This window comes from Bubalus bubalis, chromosome 8 (genome assembly GCF_019923935.1).
Source record: "Bubalus bubalis isolate 160015118507 breed Murrah chromosome 8, NDDB_SH_1, whole genome shotgun sequence".
Lineage (NCBI taxonomy): Eukaryota > Metazoa > Chordata > Mammalia > Artiodactyla > Bovidae > Bubalus > Bubalus bubalis.
The window spans coordinates 49,645,368-49,668,299 of NC_059164.1; the positions used below are offsets into that span (position 1 = coordinate 49,645,368).

General features: G+C 41.3%; 1 protein-coding gene across 5 annotated transcripts in view; it reads left to right on the forward strand.

The window, feature by feature from the left end:
* The window catches only part of STARD3NL (STARD3 N-terminal like), a 60,855-nt gene extending 40,112 nt beyond the window's left edge, over positions 1–20,743 (forward strand). For 4 of the 5 annotated variants that reach the window (XM_044946622.2, XM_025291125.3, XM_006071483.4 and 1 more), the window contains 7 exons: positions 4,852–4,929; positions 7,550–7,627; positions 9,540–9,593; positions 9,696–9,813; positions 12,408–12,503; positions 18,995–19,070; positions 20,249–20,743. In XM_044946622.2, the coding sequence (XP_044802557.1) occupies positions 4,852–4,929; positions 7,550–7,627; positions 9,540–9,593; positions 9,696–9,813; positions 12,408–12,503; positions 18,995–19,053 (483 nt within the window). In that variant the 3' untranslated portion in view covers positions 19,054–19,070; positions 20,249–20,743. The remainder of the gene's footprint in view (positions 1–4,851; positions 4,930–7,549; positions 7,628–9,539; positions 9,594–9,695; positions 9,814–12,407; positions 12,504–18,994; positions 19,071–20,248) is intronic. The other variant, XM_025291126.3, reaches the window with a different exon arrangement.
* Positions 20,744–22,932: the final 2,189 nt, after the last annotated feature.

The window sequence follows — 22,932 nt, forward strand, 5'->3', positions numbered from 1 at the left end:
CATCATGACCAGCTCTGTGGCCTCAGGCAAGCCATTTAAATTCTCTGAACCTTGGTTTCTCAGTCAGGTAACTGAGCTGATACCTGTCTTGCCTTCCTTGTGACTTCTTGTGAGAATCAAATAATAAGATATATACCACAGCCCCTTGGCAGTTATGAAGCTCTATATAACTATAGATTATGTAATTTATTGTTAGCTAAAGTAAATTTTAGGGCTTTCTGGGTTGTACAGTGGTAAAGAATCTGCCTGCCAGTGCAGAAGATGCAAGAGACATGGGTTTGATCCTCGGGTCAGGAAGAGCCCCTGTAAGTAGTAAATGACAATCCACTCCAGTACTCTTGCCTGGAAAATTCCATGAACAGAGAAGGCTATCAGGCCATAGGGTCCATAGGATTGCAGAGTCAGGACACGACTGAGCCCACACACACTAAAAGTAAGTTGTACCCAGAAACAGAAATAAGTTGCTTATTATTCTCTCATTACTGTTACACTTACGTTTCAGGTGTTTATTATCCTACTGATTCTGATTTTATTATTTCACTGTCACTATGTTCTGTGGTTAAACTGTGATCACCAATGATAACAGAAATTCACCGGTAGAGTTCAGTGGATTGGAAGTATCTGAGGAGTGAGTGGAGGAGATGAACTGAATTGTGTATGGAAGGAATTATGTGTGGGTAGAAGGAACTGGGGATAGAAGAATGATGTAGGATCAGATGGTGGGACCAGTGGGGAGACAGTTTGGTGAAGGAGGTGAACAAAAGCACTGAGGCAAGAGTGTGCTTGTGTGTGTGTGTGTGTGTGTGTGTGTGTATGGTTTGCGGGGGGAACAGGGGCAGACAGAAAATATTAGCCTGGCTAGAAATAAGGTTCCCATAGGAAACAAAATTGCCTAGGTAAGTTGGTTCCAGACTATTGAAAATCTTAAAACAGCTACAGAGAAGTGTTGGAGTTACTGCAGTTGTGAGCTGAGATAGATTCTAGAGCAGACTGGAACACAGTTTTGAGATCTTCCAGAGCTAATGACTCATACTCCACATCACATCATGACCTACCTGCTATTTTTGTTTGGATGCTTAACGTGATGTGCTCCCCAATGACACACACATCCCTGCTTTCCTTCGCTTTGTTTTTTATCAAGAAATGATACCCAGATGCTCAGGCCAAAGGTTAAGACTCATCCTTGATTGATTTGCTTGGTTTATTTTGTCTTTCTCATGCCTCCTATCCTTAAAAGTAAGGCCTGTCAAATCCGCCTATAAAACACACTCATAACATGACCTCTTTCCATTTCTACTAATACCACCCTTGACCAAGCCACTCATCCAAACTACTGCACCCTGTCTGGGCCTGACCGGTTTACCTGCTTCCATGCTTGTGTGTGTGTGTGTGTTAGTGGCTCAGTCATGTCCAACTCTTTGTGACCCATGGACTGTAGCTCACCAAGCTCCTCTGTCCATAGGATTCTCTAGTCAAGAATACTGGAGTGGGTAGCTAGTCCCTTATCCAGGGGATCTTCCCAACCCAGGGATCGAACCTGGGTCTCCTGCTTTGCAAGCACATTCTTTACCATTTGAGCCACCAGGGAAGTCCTGGATTCCACTCTTGCCCTCCCCAAATCCATTCTCTTGATAGAAGCCAGAGTGACTTTTAAAAGTAGAATAAGTAGAAATATAAATCAGATAACATTTTCTGTTTAAAACTTTTCACTGACCTATCAGAGCACTTAAAATCCAAAGCCCCCAAGAAGCCAACCCCAATTTCCTTTCCCACCCTTTGTTCCTGGCTCACCCAGGTCAGCCAGACTTCTATTCACAGAATGGAACAAGCTCTCTTCTGTCTTAGACCCATTCTTCTACATGAATTGGTTCATTTCCTTCATCTTGATGTAGATTTTGTCTTACTATGCTAGTATCAGTCATTTCAACTGATTTAACTCATTTGAACCAGTCACCAAGGGAAGATTTCCATGACCACCCACCACAAAGGAGTCAACGGTTATTCCGCCACACTGTCCTGCTTCTGTCTTTTGTAGCACTGATTTTCTTTTTTCCTTTTTTTCTGATTTTCTTATGTGTCGTCTCTCTGCACTTGCTAGCATGTTAGTTCCACAAAGACATAGATATTCATTTCTTGACTGAAGTATTTCCTGTGTGTAGAATAGTCCTTGGCACTCACTAGGTGCTCAGCAAATACTTGGTGAATGGATCAAGTTCATAGCAGTGGTTTGCAGATTAGTTTAAATTCCAGGCAGATTGATAGTAAGAACGTTAACTCAGAAGTTTTGGAGGAACTCCTTGGAAGGTTGTGGAAGTAGAAAATGAACAGCTAACTTGAGAGACATACTAAAGGAAGAAATATAATGATTTGTTGATAAGCTGATTTTATCACCCCAGTATCCAAAGATGACTCTTAGGATTTCTAAGGACAGAATCTAGAATAACAGTACCAGTTCTGACAGAACCATGATTGGGAAGGGGGGTGGGGTCTATGTGAAATTAAAGATGAATCTGTTTGGGACATCTTGTACTAGGGGCCAAGATTTTGAAGTAATTTTGAGTGTAAGTTGGGGTTAGAGATACAGATTTTACTCTATTTAAGTTCTTCTTTTGTGCGCATGCTCAGTTGTGTCTGACTCTTTGTGACCCCATGGACTGTAGCCCACCAGGCTCTGTCCATGGAATATTCCAGGCAAGAATACTGGAGTGGGTTGCCATTTCCTACTCCAAGGGATCTTCCCGACCCACGTCTCCTGTGTCTCCTGCATTGGCAGTTGGATTCTTCACCACTGAGCCACTGGGGAAGCCCTTTCTCTATTGAAAGGCAACATGAAATGACAGTTTATTTTAAAGTTTATGGATACTGAGGAGAACCTCTTTCTACTGGCTTGTTATTGCAGAACTGTATCAGCAGCCTTAATTCCTGTTCTCACAGTCAGGAGGGTTGGTTTCTGTGTGGTAGAGAATGCCTCTTTGCCATAGTCTACTTGGAATAATCATTTTTTAGAATATTTTGGATATTAAGTTTCCTTGGTCTAGAGAGACACAGCAGTGAAACTAGATGGTTGGTTGGCTTTCAATTATTTATCCTTGCTCTCAGGTTTTTAATTCTATTCATTGGTAAAGGCTTATAGTCAAGTCTGTAGCTCTTCTGCACAAATTACACAGAAATCTAAGCCTCCTTAAGGATTTAAGGTACAAAATAGTGTTCGTTGTATCTTCCATTTTTATAACAGGTGCAGTTGACCTTGGACAGTGCAGGGGAGGGGATATATTGTATAATCTATAGCCAGCCCTCCATATCCATGATTCCCCCACACCCGTGGATTCAATCAACTGTGGACTATGTAGGGCTATAATATTTAAAATTGAAATATAGCCACCTGTAAGTGGACCCGTACAGTTCAAATCCCTGTTGCTCAAGGGTCAACTGTACTTGAAAAGGTATCTAAGCCAAGAGGATTCTTTCCTCGTGTCAACTTTTACTCTAATACGACCGATTAGTAAATCGTAGTAAATCCCTGGTAGCTCAGCTGGTAAAGAAATCACTTGCAGTGCAGGAGACCCTGATTCAATTCCTGGATTGAGAAGATCTGCTGGAGAAGGGATAGGCTACCCACTCCAGTATTCTTGGGCTTCACTGTTGGCTCAGATGGTAAAGAATCTGCCTGCAATGCAGGAGACCTGGGTTCAATCCTTGGGTTGGAAAGATCCCCTGGAGGAGAGCATGGCAACCCACTCTAGTATTCTTGCCTGGAGAATCCCTATGGACAGAGGAGCCTGGTGGGCTATAGTCTATGGGGTTGCAGAGTCGGACACAACTGAGCAACTTTCACACACACACACACGTAAATCATACAAAGGTATTCCTTATTCACTTTTTCCCCTTTTTTCTTTTACCCAGATCTCTGGTTAATTGTCCTCTAATTTGTCCTCAGACAAGTGCACTGGTTTGTCAAGACCAACAGTGTCTGTACTACAGATTGGAAACTTGAATTTGCTATTGTACATCATGTTCCCTATTATCAGCTACTTCACGGGTCCTCACAGTTATAGAGGGTCTGCTTAGGCCCTTTCCTAGCTATCAGACATATGTTCCTTTCTGATTTTTTTTTTTTTTAAAGAATACTACTTTTTAAAAAGTAGTATTCTTTAAGTAGTATTCTTTGTAGTTTGATATGCAGAATTTTAAACTTGATCATTTAAAATTCATCTTGATAGAATTGGGAGAGGACAGAAAATTTGTCATAATAGGTTTACTTTATATCATCTGCTGTAACTGTCACATATGATTGTAGGTCTAGCTTAGCCTTCAGTCTGTTATCTGTTCACGAGTACAGAATTTTAAAATGCTAGGAGCAAATAGGAACAACCAGGGAGATTTTTTACATTTCTCTTCTGTGTCATGATAACTGTTGTCACGGATGTTTGCTAAGTGATTAAGGGACAGCTTGGCCTTCCAAGACTTAAAATAGTGAAGAGTGATCAGAAAGTGAGGGGAACCCTGGATAAATGTTAATTGTCTTCCATAAAAATACATGTTTGTATGATTAAAGACATTCTCTTATAAGAGAAAAAAATCATGTTTAACATTTTATTGTGCCAAAATATAAGCTATAACAAGGCATTGTTTGCCATTATCTATTTGTTGAATTCAGAATTGAAGTGGGAAATGCCCTTCACCATTTTTCTGTTCGAAATATGAGGGTTCTTACATGTTTTAAAATTTCTGGTGGTTGTTCTCTGTCTTCTGAAGAAGATAGAAAAGTGTTTGTAAAACCTTACTTGTACGTTCTCCTGTTTTATTTTCGCACATAACACTCTCATTTTCATTTCTTCCTGTCCATCCCAGGTGAATGGAGGTATTGAGAACACGTTAGAGAAAGAGGTGGTGCAGTATGACTACTACTCTTCTTATTTTGATATATTTGTAAGTATTCTGTTGTATATTCTCTGTTGTATATTTTGGACATAATGAAACTAACCAAAAGGCAAATTTCATCTCAGTAGACCTTTCTATGCAATTCTTTTTTCCTCTTTTAAACATTATCTTTCCTTTACCTTTATCCCTGGACCATTCAGTGCTCTCTTTGGTCATTTCAAGGAAAGAAAAGATTAATGAAAAATAAGGGAGCACAGAAGAAGAAGCTATTCAGATTTTCCTTTATTCTTTCAAAAGTAGCTGAGATAGAAGCCATCAGCAGGTACTAAAAAGGAAAATTTACCTGTTTATATAATCGCACAGTGAAAATGCCATTCCTTTTCTGTCTTGCGGTAGATTTCTGAGAGTATTTTTTAATAATAATTCTGTTTCATTTTTCCATAATAGGAGTTTTTGAGAAAACTGATATATTGACAATCTTGGGCAACATTAGTCAGTTGTAAAATTGTATAGATGCAGTTATTTGTAGATGAGGTGTTCATTTTATTCAAAGGAATATTTGCAGTATCTTTCTAGGATACACTGTGACTTTGAATGGGTTTGATAGATCTCCATGGTATGTTTTTACAGGTGATAGTGTGAATAAGTCAGGTCTCAGCATTGTGTTACACAGTATAGGCAATTAAAATTCATTAAAAATTTCCCCAAATTCACTTTAACTACTTTATTCACTATCCTGAGAAGCTGTGTGCACAACGATTAAGACCCTTACAGTCAGCAAAACCTGGGTTTTATTCACAACACAGTCACTAATTGTATATCTTTGTATATATTAAGTCTAAACTTTAGTTTGCTCCTATGTGAAATGAAATCATCACAGTTCTGAAACATAAATAAAATAATACCCAGAAAACACTTAGCCCAGTGAAAGGTGTCTCAGAAGCTCAGAGATTTATCTCCAATCATTGTTATCATCATCATTAGTTTTGGTTGAGAATATTAATGGTTATATTTTCTAGTGGCTTTTGAACTGCTCTAAAAAGTCTAGCTTTGTTTTGTTTTTCTGAGTTACCCTGCTGAAGTGGTAGCAGGAAAGAGATGGGATTCCCAGTAAATAGAGATCCAGGTTCCTTGTCATCACCCCCTTGCAATCTGAGTAGATTCCATTTTCATCTGTACAGTATGTTAGTGTTCCAGTAAGATTGTTTTGAAAAAGTGTTTGGCTGCCACAGAGTATTTGGAAAACCACTGATATAATTTAATCTGATTTTCCAGAGAAAGACATTGAGTCTCATGGGTCAGTGTTTTGACCTACCCCACATCACTGAACTTGTGGCAGAGCATGTTAGATCCTAAATCTCTTGATAATTTTTTTCTGTAAAGCTATTAACATTTAATAACAAAATTGACTTCTCTCTTTCCTTTTATTTCCTCTGATGAATTTGTCTTAAGTAGTCTGAGCCAGGAATTCTTAGGAAGCCAAGTTAATCCTCTGGCCAGATCTCCAAGGGTTGTCTGAACTCTGCTTAGAGAGTTAATGATATTGGACAATTAGGTGGGACCTATTAGCTCAGCTTGGAAAGACTGTCACGCCTGGCCTTGGAAATGGACACAGCCTCCAGGAAACCCTGGGATCTGGGAGACTGAGATAAAGGAATAAAGATTTATGCTTTTGCCAAGTCCAGAATGCAGAGATAGGAGTAGGATAAATAAAGAAACTAAATGATGAGCATATTACTGGTAAACCCATTTTTAATGAAAGTTGCAAATTAAAACAAATATAGCTGCAAACTTCATTTACATGAAAGGGTCTTGAGTGAGGTCACACAGTCAATGATAGCAATGAAGTTGTCAGCTTGCAGCCCTTCAGCAGTTTTGATTAGTAAGGAACAGTTGGCAGACCCCTACCCTGAGGCATTACTCAAGAGCCACCTACCTGACTTCTTACTACTCAGAATAAGCGTATTTTTCAAGTAAAATAGGTAAAATTTTATTCTATGTCTATTCCTTAGTAAATGAGAATTACTAAGACAATTGGAATAGTGGCTAAGAGCCTGATCTTTGAAATCAGGCTACCTGGGTTCAATCCTGGCTTCCTCCTAATACTGTGTGGCCTTGGACAGTTTCTGTATCCATCATAATAGTTGCTGACTCATGGAATTGCTGGGGTTGGGGATTATGTGGGACAGTGATACACATAAAGCATTTCACAAAAGTCCCTAAACCATGGTGAACAATCAGAGGGCAGCTCCTGGGATTGCAGAACTCTAGCAACACCTCAGTAACTCAGAGCTTTCCAGAGGACTTCACTAAGAATCCAGTATCAAAAGTGAGCGGAAAGGTGCTTGGAGTGGAAAGTCGACTTTCAAAACATTGTCTCCAACCTTAAAAGGATATCAGAATCTCTGTGGACTCAAATAGAAAGATAAAAGAAACACCTCACTATATATTCTTTTGTTGATAATGGGAAGTTAATTTGAGTCCCTGTCTACACAATATTCCACGAATTCTAGAGCAGAGATCCCAAACTGATCTATAGACCAGTACCTGTCTGTGACAGTTTTCAACTAAATCAGAATAATGAAAACACTTTGGTGGGTTCTTCATAAAACTTAATGTATACTTTTGTGTATATTCCTGAAAACTTGTATTTTTTTTTTTAATACAGCTTTTGGCAGTTTTTCGATTTAAAGTGTTAATACTTGCATATGCAGTGTGCAGACTGCGCCATTGGTGGGCCATAGCGGTGAGTATGCCTGGTGAGTGGTTCCCCCCTCCAGTGCTGGTGGCCAAGGCCTGCTCACAAGAGGCCTGAGCTGGGGGCACGGGTGGCTTCCATATGAGTTGAATCCCCCTGGCTTCTCCTGAATCCCTGTCCTTCACACCTCAGTAGGTTTCGTTCTCCAGGGCTTCTCTCCAGAGGTGATGAGTAACTATCTTTATTGCTATAGAAACTGAGGCAAATGAGGATTTCAGGGGCCTAGCAGTGATTGTGGTCCAAGCACCAGCCCAACCTCTACCTCATTTTGCAAATGAGAACTGAGTTCAGTCCCTCTGTCTCAAAGCAGTTTGGACCATTTCCTCTTGGGTTGAAACTTCTTGGTGATTTTTCACCATTTGGTCTCTGCTGATTTTGATCCCTGCCTTCCTCCCTGTGTTACCCGCCTCCCTCCAGTCTTAAAGGTAAAAGTTCCCTTTTATTGCTGCCTTCAGATTTCTTGAAGGCAGTGGCATCTTTTACTCACCTCCATTCCCTGGCATCCAGCCCAGAGCTTTGGCACAAGCTCTTCTCAATAAATACTCATTGGCTGAAAGAAGAATTATAAGCAATTCTGCCTGAATTATTTTTGCCATTTCCATGGGCCTCTGAACAGTCACCTTGTTGAGAGCTCTAAACAAAACAGGTATATGGGGGAAGCTCCTCAGACTGGAAGACTTGGGCAGGACTAAACTGTGTGGGACCTTGGTCTGTGTGGGCCTGGCATGGGCTTGTCCAGCTGGGCATGGAGTTGTGTGCTGTCCTAAGAGGGCATCCACCATGTGCCTTGTCTGCCTGCACCATCTCTTCTGAGCATCCACAGAACCCTGGGCTGCTGTCAAACCATCCATCGAACCCCAAGTTCACATTTCATGGATGGAGGCCATCAGTTTCAGTCAGACTCAGCTCCCTTTCCTGAATGTACGCTCTTGCTCATCCCAAACAGCTGTGATGGTTGTTGCTTGTCCATTTTCTCCAGCCATCCCAATTTGGGACATTCTGTTCAGTTTCCATGATGTGCACTGGTATCTTTCAGAAAATCGGTCTCAATGTTTGTTTCAGAAAGTGGTTGACTGTGCACTGAGCTTTAAGAAACCTTCTTCAATCTCTAGCTTGAAATTATCCAAGGATCACTTTAAGCACATCCATTTTATTGTTTCTGATTCTTGTTTCTAAAAATATTTACAGAGAGGGGGCCAGGCAGCTGAAAGGAGTCAGCTGGTTCCTGAAAAGTACTTAGTGTCAGCCTGTAAAATTAATTAGTATCAGAATGTAAGATGCCTCCTCTACCAATGCTGGGGTATCTGTGTGTGTATGTATTAACATGTATATGTACATGAGTGTGTGTGTGTGTGTGTTGTGTTTTGCTAACAAAACTGACTCTGCAACTTTGTTAATAGTGACCAAGCATGACACCTGGTATTTCTTGACCTCCATTTTGTCAGTCAGGACTCCTGTTGGCATTCATGTTGGTTAGGTTTCTTATTGCTGCATATATTAGTTAGAGGATGAAGACACAAGGCCCAGGTCCTGTGGGAATAATCTCTGGGCTTCCTGAGCCCTGGGGGAGCCCTGCCTCATTTTCACTGGTCCCTTCTATGCAGACAGCATCTTTACATTTTGTACCCTCCAGTGGACAAAATTGAGTTTCCCAACATACCAGCCTGTGGGTAAAGGGAAACATCAAGCTGCCACACAGGTCATCTGTGCCATGTAGAAGTCCTCTTTGCCCCCATCTGGTTTAGGGGACAGAGGAAGAGTGACATGGGAGGAAGCCAGGCGTGCCAGGGCCTTTTCAAGCGTTACCTGATTCTGACTCAGATGGTTCTCCTGCATGACAGCGATGCCTTTCCAGTGTCACATATCTAATTTGAATGTTGCCGGATTATGTGTCTTTCAGTTGACAACAGCAGTGACCAGTGCCTTTTTATTAGCAAAAGTGATCCTCTCAAAGGTATGGCTTTCTGCTTTTTTGTGCCATGACTGTACTGATGTCTTGTTCTCTAGAATGAGCTCATAGTAACTGTGTCTCTCCTGGTCACGTCTGTTCTTCCAGCTTTTCTCACAAGGGGCTTTTGGCTATGTGCTGCCCATCATTTCCTTCATCCTTGCCTGGATCGAGACATGGTTCCTGGACTTCAAAGTGTTACCTCAAGAGGCAGAAGAAGAAAACAGTAAGTTTCTCTCCGAGTTTACCTCCTGAGAGTAGCCAGGTAGCGGGGAGGGGCTGCAGAGTTCTGGCTTTTTTTTTTTTTTTTTAGTTTTTTAATTTTATTTTATACTGGAGTATAGTTGATTTACAGTGTTTGTTAGTTTCACATGTATAACAAAGTGATTTAGTTGTTCATATACATATATTTATTTCTTTCCAGATTCTTTTCCCATACAGGTTACAGAGTATTGAATAGAGTTCCCTATGCTATACAGTAGGTCCTTGTTGATGATTTATCTTATATATATTAGTGTATATATGTAATTGGGATTACTTCCTAATTCATCCCTTCCTCTCCCACCTTTCCCTTTTGGTAACCATAAATTTGTTTTCTAAGCCTATGAGTCCATTTCTGTTTTGTTAATGAGTTCATTTGTATCGATTTTTAGATTCCATGTATAAGTAATTATCATATTTATCTTGGTCTAACTTGTTTCACTTAGTATGAGGATCCCTAGGTCCAGCCATGTTGCAGCAAATGGCATTATTTCATACTTCTTTTAAGGCTGAGTAATATTTCATTGTATATATGTACCATTCTTCTTTGTTCATTCATCTGTCAGTGGACATTTAGGTTGCTTCTATGTCCTGGCTGTTGTAAATAGTGCTGCAGTGAACACTGGGGTCCATGTATGTTTTTGAACTATGGTGTTCTCCAGATACATGCCCAGGAGTGGGATTGCTGGACCACATGGTAGCTTTATTTTTAGTTTTTTATACTCCATACTGTTCTCCATCGTGGCTGGGACAATTTACATTCCCACCCAAAGTGTAGGAGGGTTCTGAGATCTGGCTTTGCATGAAGCTGTGGGTGGAGTCAGGCAGATCTGGGGTCTCCATCCTGCAGGCTGCAGGAGACACTGCAGGAAAAGTTGGATGAAGGGACAGGAACAGGATGTGGCCCCTCACTCCAGCTGTTAGGGCAGACTTCCCTGGAAGGAAGTGTGAATACTGGTGAAAAAGACATTCCAGCAGCAACAACAGTAGCCAACGCCTCCTTCTCCTCAGACAGGTTGACCTTTGCTCCCTGTTGATAATAGCTAGAGGTCACGGAGCATTTGGTGCCAAGGTAGCAGTTCTAGCTACATAGAAGTTCTTGATTCTCCAGAGTCTCCTATCACTGTCCATCCCACAGGCGGTGCCTTTGGGCTGCCATGTGAATAACTGAGCGCCTGAAGGGGGACTGTTGACGGGTTGCTGATGGAGATGGAAAGGAGAGGAGGAAGTTAGCCAGCCAGAGAAATGTTCACCCGTCTCAGGCTTCTCATCCTCCTCTGAGTAGAGGATGAGAGCTGGCAATGTGTGGTCATGAATCCTGTTAAAGTTGTTATCATCTCCTTGTGTGGCTTTGAGCATCACGGCATGTTCACTGGAAATCCAAGTGATTGAACTTTAGACGGGAATTCTCTGCGTGATGGCCTTAGTGGAAGCACACACATTCCACCTGTCCCCTCAGACACATATAATCAAAGTTCAAAGCAGAGACTCAGACAGTTGTAAAACTTGCTGTTTTTATGTTCTCTCAGTCATCTGGCTGGATTTGCCCCACCTAATAGGCAAAAAAAAAAATTTCTTATGTCTTACAGAAAGTTAAACATGATTATAACCTCAAGATATAGTAGAAGGAAAAATAACCTTGTAAGTGGTTTTATTTTTCAAAAGTTCATATACAAAGATGAAATCGATGAGAAAAGAATTATCATTCAAGAATAGATTTTAAAACACATTAATCAGACTAAGATCCATCTTCTATCCTGTGCCCTCTCTTCTTTTATGAAACTGTATTGTGGAAAAGGGACAAGTAAAGCTAAACGAACGCACTTGTTAAAAAGAATTCCATGGTAGTTCAGTGGTTGGGACTCTGGGCTTCCACTACAGGGGGTGTGGGTTCAGACCCTAGTTAGGGAACTAAGATCCCTCGTGCTGCCAGGCCTGACCAAAAGTAAAAAAATAAAAATTGTTTCAGTTGTATATGAACATCAGACTGAACTTTAGTGAAAGTATGTCAACTGTTCGTGTGACTGAGGCTTGCATGCCTATGTGATTAAAGTCACTAATAAAGCAAAGCACATAATCAGTGAAAACATTGAAAACAGCATTTATTTTCACTGTCACCAGTGTTACATGCACACCTGGCACCTGCTGTTTGGCCTGGTGCTTCCTCCAGCTTTATCTCGGTGTAACTCAGCTTCAGCCAGAAGAATGCATTGTCGACAGCTTCTCTGCTAGTGTTTTTTTGCTTTTATGCTGGCATTTCTCTGCATTCATCTGCTGGCAGATGTAGACTGGAGGCCATTTGTACAACCTCATGAGTTCTTTTTTTTTGTTTGGCTTTGTGCTTTGGTTTTGATGTTGTTGATTTCTATAGGAAAGTAGGTATTTCCAGATGGGAAGATTCTATTAACACTTAGTTTTTGGTTGAAAGATTTTTCAAAGTACCCTTTCCTACTAAGAGTTTTAAAAATGTAATAATAACACTTTTATTTTGGTTAACCTGGCCACAAAGCTACCAGAACAGTGGCATCATTCCCAGCATCTGAATTTCTTCTCTTCCAGGACTCTTGATAGTTCAGGATGCCTCGGAGAGGGCGGCGCTGATTCCTGGGGGTCTTTCTGATGGTCAGTTTTATTCTCCTCCTGAATCTGAAGCAGGTAGAAAATTTGATTTATCATTTATGTTTTTGTCTATCATTCAAAAGCTTTCCCCCCTCACCTAACCCCCTGTACTTCTCAATACGCTTAGCAAACATTTAACATACCAGACAGTTAGGATGTGAATATAAATAAGACATGGTCTTGATGTGCAACCCATGATGAGATGCAGAGATGCAAAGATAAACATGATAGAGGGCCTTATACACCACTATGTGGACAGGGGAGAGTCCTGATGCTCTCTGTTATCTGTCACCCCCTGATTGACCTTCCTCCAGAATCTCCCATGTCTGAGAGCACCACCCACCCCGTTGCTCATGAGCCCCAGAGCCTCACTGGGGACTCCACCCCTTTCCTATGGCTCCCGGCCCATCGTTCACCATGCCATTTTGAACCTCTTTGTTGCTACCTCCTTGATTTCATTTAAATTGTCATCACTTCTGTTTCTGCAACAGCCTCCTCCTCAGTTGCCTTCTCCCAAAGCAGCCACCATAATACCATGTTAGATAGAATGACTGCATTGTTCTAAGGGTTCCTCATAACCTCTCTAAGGAGGTTAAAGTCTCATTATCCCTGTTTTAGAGATCAGTAAGTTGAGGCACAGAGAGGTGAGATAGTTCATCCAATATTACAAAAGGAGTAAGAGAGTGGAGCTTGGACTTGAACCCCAGCTCCAGGGCTAGCATCTATGATCACAGCTAATATATGCAAATTTTATGTATTTTTCAATACTAGCAAAATTGACCATGTTATTATTCCCTTGCCTAAAAGCCTTCAGTAACACAAAAGATTAAGAAAGTGATTGGATCCTAAGCTTGGCAGAAAGCACCTGTATGTCCACCCACCACAGGCCACACTCTCCTCTCATTATGCTCCTATGTGCCCGTCTTAAATTTCTGAAAATACACCAGAGCCCCCAAGCCATTGTGCATCTTGCTTGTTCTATCCTTGATATACCTCTGTGGTCCCAGTGTCCACTCAGATGTTGAGAAGCCTTCTTCCTAACCCCACCCGCACCATGCCGCCTGATCCCATCAGTCGTAGGTAGGGCATCTTTTGCCTCATGTTCATAAGATCCCTTCCACAGCACTGGCATCCTGGGTTGACTGCACTGACTTTGGCAGTGACTTGGCCTGTTTCTGTTATTGGGATATAAACTTGAGTTAGAGACTACATTATTTTATTCTCACATTACACATAGTGAATATTTTAAACACACACACACACACATACACACACACACAAAAGAGTAAAACAAACTCCAGGCAGAAAGAGCTATGTGAAGATCAAAGACATCCTATTGTGACATAGGGAGTCAGGGGAACTTGAAGTAACTTGATACTCTGGACTATTGGTGTTGAATTTAAAAGCAATATAAAAGAAAATCATAGGGCTTCCCTTGTGGTGCAGTGATTAAGAATCTGCCTTTCAATGCAAAGGACACTGGTTTGGTCCCTGGTCCAGGAAGATCCAACATGCCACATAGCAACTAAGCCCATGTGCCACAACTACTGAGCCTGAGCTCTAAAGCCCAGGAGCTGCAACTGCTGAGCCCATGCATTGCAACTACTGAAGCCCGTGCACCTAGAGCCTGCACTCTGCAACAAGAGCAGACACTGCAATGAGAAGCCCATGTACAGCAACAAACAGTAAAGCCTGCAGGTAGCAACGAAGACCCAGCCCAGCTAAAAAATAAAATAAATAAGTAAATCTTAAAAAACAACAGAATCATAGAGTCAGATGAAATAAAGATATGATTGAGCAGAAAAGCCATTTCTCAGTCAACAGACACTAGGATGAGTATTAAACTTTTCATTACCTCGTTATAAGGATGATTTCCTTGAGATTTTTGTATGTCAGAGGACTCAATCTTTTTTTTTTTTTACATTAAAGTTCATCATTTTGTGTACCTTTTTCCTGAGATTAGTAGAATTTCTCAGCACCTATGTGTACTTTTTTTTTTAATCAGAAGTTCAGAAAAGCAGGATAATAATGTGAGGAATACCTCCTCAGGCATTTTTCATCAAGCAAGCCATGGGCTTCCTCCTTTGACTTTTACCACCCCCTAGTGGCATTTGAAAGCATTACAACGTTATAGAATTATGAAGCTAAACAAAAACAACACTGTAAGCATTCCACTGGGTGGCTGCATTGTTTAAGACAAAGACCAGATTAGTAGTGGGCAGAGGAGTGTTCAAGGTGACTTTCTTTACTGTTTATTTTCATTGTCTGTGTTCAATTTAGGAAAGAATTAAGATTAAAAACTATTCTTGGAATTAATGTGCCCAGAAAAGATTTTACTTTAAAACTTTCTTGTTAGGTCACTGGACAAATATTAAATAGTTTTCAGCATCAAAAGTTATAAGTTTTTTATCCTGGCACCCTCCTGATTGGCCCCTAGTCATTAAGAGGACAGCTGGGGCCTGCCTTGCCTGTTGTCTGTCTTTCTCTAGTACCAAGTTGAGTGCCTGGTACATAGTAAACTTAGAACTTTTGAAGGAATGAATAAAGAGAGGAAGAAAGAAATTGGAGGCACCAGAAATTTAAATGTTAGCATTTTTCCTTGTAAAGGAATGGCTTGAATTTTAGAGTCACAGAGCCTTGGAAAATTAGCACATTTTAGTGGATGTATTTTAAAGGATATAAGGTGGTTTGTTCACAGATTTCCTTGCTGCTTTAGCCATATCCTGTTTGCCTGTGTATTAAGTTGAAAGAAGGAGGAAGCCCAGTTCTCTCTCAGATGGTCAGGGTGAAGTTCTTATGTGCTCAGATAATTTAAATGAACCAGTTGTGATGTTGGATAAAAGGTAATTTGTCACATCCTGAATCATTGAATGGTTGACTTAAAGAATAACTCAGTTGCATCCCGTCATCTGTGCTAAACAAGTCTAGATGGAGGCACTGAAAATTTAATTTGATGCCAAAATTAAATTTTCAGTGCCTCCATCTAGACTTGTTTAGCACCATCCATGCTGGTGTGGTAGAGAAGGAAATGGCAACCCACTCCAGTGTTCTTGCCTGGAGAATCCCAGGGACGAGGGAGCCTGGTGGGCTGCTGTCTATGGGGTCGCACAGAGTCGGACACGACTGAAGCAACTTAGCAGCAGCAGCAGGTGGGCTGCCTGTGAAATTATGTCGCCTGTGATGTGGCTGCAGATGTGTCTTCTCAGTTGTTGTAAATTCTTTCATTTTTAAGCCTGAGTTCTTAGGAGTTGCCCTTGTGTCCATACAGTACAGTGCTAACCAGTGATTGGACAGGTTTTGTGATCAGTCACCTTGGTTAAGACTTGCATCCTCGGCCAGATGGCCATTTGTATGTATTGGATAGCACATTTGAATTTCAGGTCTTTTCGAGTCTTCTTCTGCTTGTGCTTTTTGCTGAATATTTTTGCATCTCCTCTGCACATGTTTACAGCCTCAAAGTCGCCTGGTCTAGCACGGGTTCTCTTGGGTTTCCGTTGAGTTTGTACCCAGCTTCAGGCAAGCATATGCTCGCTGCAGCCTTGACCATCACCTCAAACCAGCAAAGACTCTGGGCCTTATGCTCACACACAACTGTTGCACCACTGCACTCCTCACCTCAAATGAAAGGAGCTCCTTCAACTGTGTAAATCTGCTGCCAGTCCTTACAGCCTGCCATACGTGGAAGAACCTTCATACCATGAAGCTGAGTGATGGGAGGTGGAGGAACAATATTGTTCTCTCAGTTCTGCAGTTTTTCAAGCACTTCTCACAAAGTTTCAAGCCTTAGGTTGCCTCCCTAGCACTGAATTTGCTGTTTGGTTCATTAGTTTTTATAGTCCCTTTTTGGAGAAGACTGGTTGAACTCGTTCTTTGACAATAGCCAGAACACCTTAGCAGCTTTCACTTTGAGATTAGGGAAAGCATATGTATTATTGTGTTTTAAAAATTTGACTCTATTTAGGACTTCCCAATGGAGAAGGCAGTGGCACCCCACTCCAGTACTCTTGCCTGGAAAATCCCATGGACAGAGGAGCCTGGTGGGCTGCAGTCCGTGGGGTCGCTAAGAGTCAGACAAGACTGAGCGACTTCACTTTCACTTTTCACTTTCATACATTGGAGAAGGAAATGGCAACCCACTCCAGTGTTCTTGCCTGGAGAATCCCAGGGACGGTGGAGCCTAATGGGCTGCTGTTTATGGGGTCGCACAGAGTCGAACATGACTGAAGCGACTTAGCAGCAGCAGCAGCAGCAGGACTTCCCAATAGTTCTAAAGCATGTCAGTTTATTGTGGCTTGAATGCCGTTACCCTCACAGGTGGAAAGTGAGCCCGGAAACAGGAAGACTCCATGTGACCACCTTCCTTAGACTCCTTGCAAGTGAGATGGCAGTTAAACCACCCTGGAGTCTCTAAGATTTCCGGCAGTGTAATGAGCTGGGAAGTGAAGCCTTCCTGCCACTGTATCTTTATGTATTTGTTTTACCACAAACCTAATCTGAACGACATGACATTTGTGAGGTTTAGGTGTGGGACACAGACTTTTCTTAAGCTTCTTTGGGGGTTCATTCTTCTGTGCCAGATTTGTTCTTGGCTATAATCCAGGCAGACATTCTCCAAAAAGTTCCCTTTTTAAAAAAAAATAAAATTATTGGAATATAGTTGATTTACAATGTGGTGTTAGTTTCAGTTGCATAGCAAAGTGCATCAATTATACACATATGTAATATCCACCCTTTTAAAGATTCTTTTCCCTTATAGGTCATTATAGAGTACTGAGTAGAGTTCTGGATGCTATATAGTAGGTCCTTATAAGTTATCTATTTTGTATATAGTATTGTGTCTGTATCAGTCCCACTTTCCCGATTTATCCTGCCCCCCAATTTCCCTCCTGGTGAAAGTGTCCTTTTTGAACTGTATTATGTGATAAGAGTAAAGTGACAGTGAGGCAGGCTCTCTTGTAGGTGAGTAGGTAACATCCTAGCCTGCCCCCTTGGTCTCCTCACCACCGTCTTTAGTTCCCTTCCCTAAGTATGAGGGGAATGTGTAATTGCTATAAAAATGTGAAAAGAACAAAAGTAGAAGATGACTGTCCTTCAGACTATTCAGCAACATTAGTATTGACAGTTTGTTTCTTTCTACTTTTGTGTTTGTAATTTACGTAATGTGTGTTGGCTATACTGTCTATATTATTTATATCCTTTTTAAAAAGTTATAAAGTTACTTTAAGTTTATTGTAGAAATTTTGGAATATCCAGAAATGTACACAAGTCACCTGGTCTTTTTTTCCCCTAGTCTTACTGATTCATGCTAATATATAAAGTTATAAGTTTTTATCAAATATGATCTTATACTGTATTTCTTGTTATATATTTGCTTTTACTTTTATTGCATATACATTTCCCATGTTGTTATGTACTATAGAATTATATTTCCATGAAATATAATAATATAATAATTTTCTACACTCAGACATTAGATTTTTCTTCTCATTTTTAGGGGGAAAGTCTCATAATGGAAAAAAGTGTTATTTCCTCAAGGATATATCCTAAGAATATCATCCCAGAATAATGACTGGGTCAAATTCAAGAATAGTAGAAGGTAGAAGCTTCCCTGGTGATCCAGTGGTTAAGACTCCATGCTTCCAATGTAGAGGGCATGGTTTCAGTCCCTGGTTGGGGAACTAAGATCCCACATCCTGCATGTTGTGGCCAAAAAATGAATAAAAATAAGAATTGAAAAATAAAGTATGTTCTTAAAAGAAACAATAATAGAAGAGAAGGCAATGGCACCCTACTCCAGTACTCTTGCCTGGAAAATCCCATGGACAGAGGAGCCTGGAAGGCTGCAGTCCATGGGATCGCTGAGGGTCAGACATGACTGAGCGACTTCACTTTCACTTTTCACTTTCATGCATTGGAGAAGGAAATGGCAACCTACTCCAGTGTTCTTGCCTGGAGAATCCCAGGGACGGGGGAGCCTGGTGAGCTGCCATCTCTGGGGTCACACGGAGTCAGACACAACTGAAGTGACTTAGCAGCAGCAGCAGCAGCATGCAACATTGACTCAGAATGGTTGTAACTATGGTTGCTGAAACAGCACACAGTGGTGACTATCAGCTTGCCCCATACTTTAGACTCCCTCTCTCACTCACTGAATACAGCCATTTGTCAAATACATATATTAAGTTATTTATACCAAAGAGATTTTCACTAGAAAACCAGGTAAGCGTTTCAGCAAAGAAGCAGACAAGGAGGAGCAGTGGATAATAGTTCTTGGTCTATATGAATATTTTTAGGAGAACATACATGAAATCCATTGCACAGATTAGTGTGAATGATATTGAAAGGTTTTCCTTCTATAAGATATAACGTAAAACTATTTTACAGTTTCATTAACTCAAATCTCTTGTGGATTAAACACATGTAGCTCTCATTTAAAATTTTATGCACATATATTAAATGTTAAAGAAATCATTTGTTACTGTAATTGAATGTGGTACTTTTTCTCCTTCCCCTTCTCTACCATCTAGGATCTGAAAATGAAGCTGAAGAAAAGCAGGACAGTGAAAAACCACTTTTAGAACTATGAGTAAGACTTTTGTTAAAGTAAGTCTTTGAAAATGAAACTGTTAATAGTGAAGTAGTTAAATATGGAGCCTTCCTTCAAGTAGATTCAAAGTTAAATTCAGAAAATGTGAGAGTGATTATAGTTATATTTCTCCTAATTACGTGAATTTGTCAGGCACATTTTATTATGTAAAATCTCTTAACATTTTCTAGGTATAAATTGGCAGAGGATGAAAACTACGTAAGAGTCCCACATTTCTGAATAAGGGTGACTTAGTTCATTTTTGTTTATTGTAGCCAGAGTGTCTCCATGTCAGGCATGATTTAATGATAAACCCTAACTTCTGAGGGCGGCAAGGGCAGCAGTCCCGGGAGGTAGTACTGTCCTTGTCTCCACTGGCAGGGAAGACTGAGGGTGAATGACTGATCCAGAGTCCCACAGCTGGCAGGGGCAGAGCCAGGACTCAGGCGCCCCGTCTGTACCACCATCCACCCTGGTCCGCACAGGATGGTCGTCTCTGGAGTGTGTTGGAGCTTCTGAGATGACAGGTGTGGTCCAGTCACAGCAGTCGGGCTCCACGTGCCTCCAGGTCAGGGCACATTGTTCAATCCCTTCAAATCATCAAAGGAAACATTTCAACCTCACGAATATGAGCGAATAAACAGTCAATTGTAAAAGCTGTATTTCTGCTTAAGTATTTAACCACAGAAGGAAAAGAATAGATCTTAAAACTTCATCTGATAAAAAAATAATCTGTTAACTATGTATAGTGAAGGATGTTAACTTATGTAGACTTATTGTGGTGACCATTTCAAAATATATACAAATATAGAGTCATTATGTGATATAACTTAAACTAATAAAATGTTATTTATCAATTATATCTCAATAAAAAATAATGAAATAAAATTTTAAAGCAGGAAGAAGCAGTGCACTGATTCACAGAAGGTGGGCAGTTGGCACAGAGTCAGATACGCCGGCAGAGGCAGCCGGAGTCCTGGTATTGAAGGCCCTGCGTCAGTGGTATCCACTGTGCTTCGGGCCCTTTTCCTACAACAGTGTTCAGACCTAAGACAAAATCATGGGCATGTGAATAGTAGATCCTTTTCTAAAAGGCTTTAAGTTCTTGTGTCGCCCCACCCGTGGTTTTTCAAGTGTAGCATTTTGCCTTTTTACACTGCATCTCAAACATTGTTGTGTTCTCTCTTCTTCTAAGTGTGAAAAACCTTCATTGAAAGTCACCAGAAAGAAAAAGGAACTGGAGATGGGGTCTCCCTATTGAAGGTTGAAATGGTGACATCCACTGCTGACATTATTGAACGGCTAGTAAAGCATTTATTTATTGTAATACCTCACAGACATGGTACCATACCCACGTCCATTTATGTCACCTGCCTGTGGCTGGTAAGATAATGTCGTGGTCCACCCTATATTCAGTGAGACTGGATCTGACCTGTCAATGAATAGTTGCAGAAAGTCTTGTGCTGTGTTCCTAATCAAAAAGACTTCTTAATATATTGGAATAACACTTTTTTAGTATGTAAAATATCTTTTTATTTTGATTTGCAGAATGGAATTTTTTTGTCTCATGTTTTGAATTTCTTTTGTATTTCTTTTTTAACTCCCTACATTTCCCTTATGTTTTTTAACTCATGCACATGCGCTATTTGTACAATTTTAAAAGGTAATAAACTCCAACATATCAAAATGATTAGTTTTATTTTTCCTGTTTGCATTATGTATTTGGCCTAAAGTGTTAGAATTACAAAAGGGGAACCTGAGGGATTGTGAATACATATAGAAGGTCACCAGAGATAGAATCTTTCTCTTAGAGGAATGATCTAAAATAGTCTGAATACCCTTCTTTAAACCCTTTCTATGAAATTATTTCCCCTTGTGTTTAGTTAGCTTGAATCAAAATGAACTCAATTCTATTGTGAGCTGTTTTTGTTAAAAAGAAATATTCAACTCAGTGCTTCATGGGAAGCAGCATGTCTGTCAGTTTCCTGTCAGTATTCATTATGTCATTTAAGAACAGAAGTGCAGCTGGAGCTCCCTGGGAGCCTGGGGCCTCACCCGAAGGAGCACCTTATGTGGAGAAAGGGGGAGCTCCAGGGTCAGGCTGTGGACTAAAACCTGCAGACTTCAATGGTGTCATCACAGTGAGAACGTCCTGTCCCGGGAGTGGACCCGCGTCTACACCACGACCGCAACGGGGCCTGAGCCGGACATCAGTGTGTGACTTTAACCTAGGAAGGAGCTCTCCCCCTACACTCAGGGTGGACTAGTAGGATGTGGCCAGTCCTCCTGGGGAGGGCAGGGACCCCAGATGTTGGCTCTCAGAGAAAAGACAAGAGGAAGGAAGGATGTGACTTGACTGTGCTGCAAGTTCAGACTGTGACAGCTGAAGCCTTGACCTCAGCCGTAGAGCCCTGCTTCCCTCTGGAGCCGGACGGATGGACTGCAGGGCCTGGACCCCTGCTCTGGACCTGCTGGGTTGGGAAGGAGGCCACCTGCTCTTCATGCTCATGTTGCTGAGCAGCCCTCTGCTATTCACCTTTCACACTATCATCTGATTTACCATCTGAAAAGCCTTGCTCAGATTGACTCTGAAGTCATTTTGTCCCTTTAGGGGGCTTGGGTGACTAGTATATATGATACTCAGTTGCAGAGCTAGGTGACCCCAGGGCCTTCTGTATCTTGTTTCTCGTGAGGGAGAAAGCACATCTGCAGTCTTTCTATGTCACTGGGTTCGGGGATTGGGTCTCATGTCACCGGGTCTACACTGAGAAAATAAAACCAAGACATATCAGCCTCACAGATCATAGAAGAGCACAGGTGGTTGGTGGAAGGAGTCCTGTGTTCCAAGGAGTCATGTCTGCCCTTTCCTTCAGGGTCTTGAGGTGCAGCATTTCAACATCCTGAGAGGAGCTCATTGGATGAATTCTGTCTATAAAAGTGGGGAACCTGAACCCCCAGCCCAGAGTATGTGTGATAACAATCGCAAGACTGCAGAAGGACCTTTTATTCCATTAGCTGTGACCCTTTGAAAGTGAGCAAAGTTGGTTGTGGTTTAACTGTTATTTTTTTGTGACACCCCAGCTACACTTTGCAGAGATCCAGCCAGTCAAGGCCAGTTTGACTTTGAGCGTTTTCCACGAATCAACCACACTTGACAGAGCACGTGAACAAAATTGAAACCTGAGAGGGTGAAACCCCACCAACCGCACCAGCGCCCTCCTGCTGCCACTCAGGCTGTCTCCCCACCCCCACTGCCCTCCCTCTTCTGCACCTCCCAGGCCAGGGCTGCCCAGGGCGAGAGAGGCAGGAAGTTGCTGAGAAGTTGGAAACTACCCAGCACTGTCCTTGGGGCCCCGGCAGGGAAATCAGCTGCACAGAACTTTCAGTGATTTGCAGTTTTTCCATCTTGCCTTCTGTGCTCTCCCAATGCAGAAATAGTTTCAGATTGCTAAGAGGATGGCCAGGTATTTGGGCTAAGGATGTCTGATCACATTCTTCAGAACCAAGAAGACTAAATTAGATTTCTTCTTTCTTGTATCTGGTTGCTCTTCTTTTGTTTCGAGATCTGAACTTCTATTTGGTTTTCAAAAGAACTGGTTTCACGGAAGCTGAAGCAGATTGTAAGCAAACAAACAAAAACACCTTCCCAATTTTAAAGGAGACAATGCTTTTTCTAATACACTGAAAGGATTTTCGAATCACTTACTTTTTTCACCCACGCACCATGCAGTGAACTTTTTGTTTTGTCTGTACCTATAGAAATAGACACTTGTATAAATGAGCATGGTTATAATATGTGTTACTATTATTACTCGATAGAAAAAGTGATCAAAGGACATGAATAAATACTGCAGAGGAAAGGAAATCTGAATTGACTTT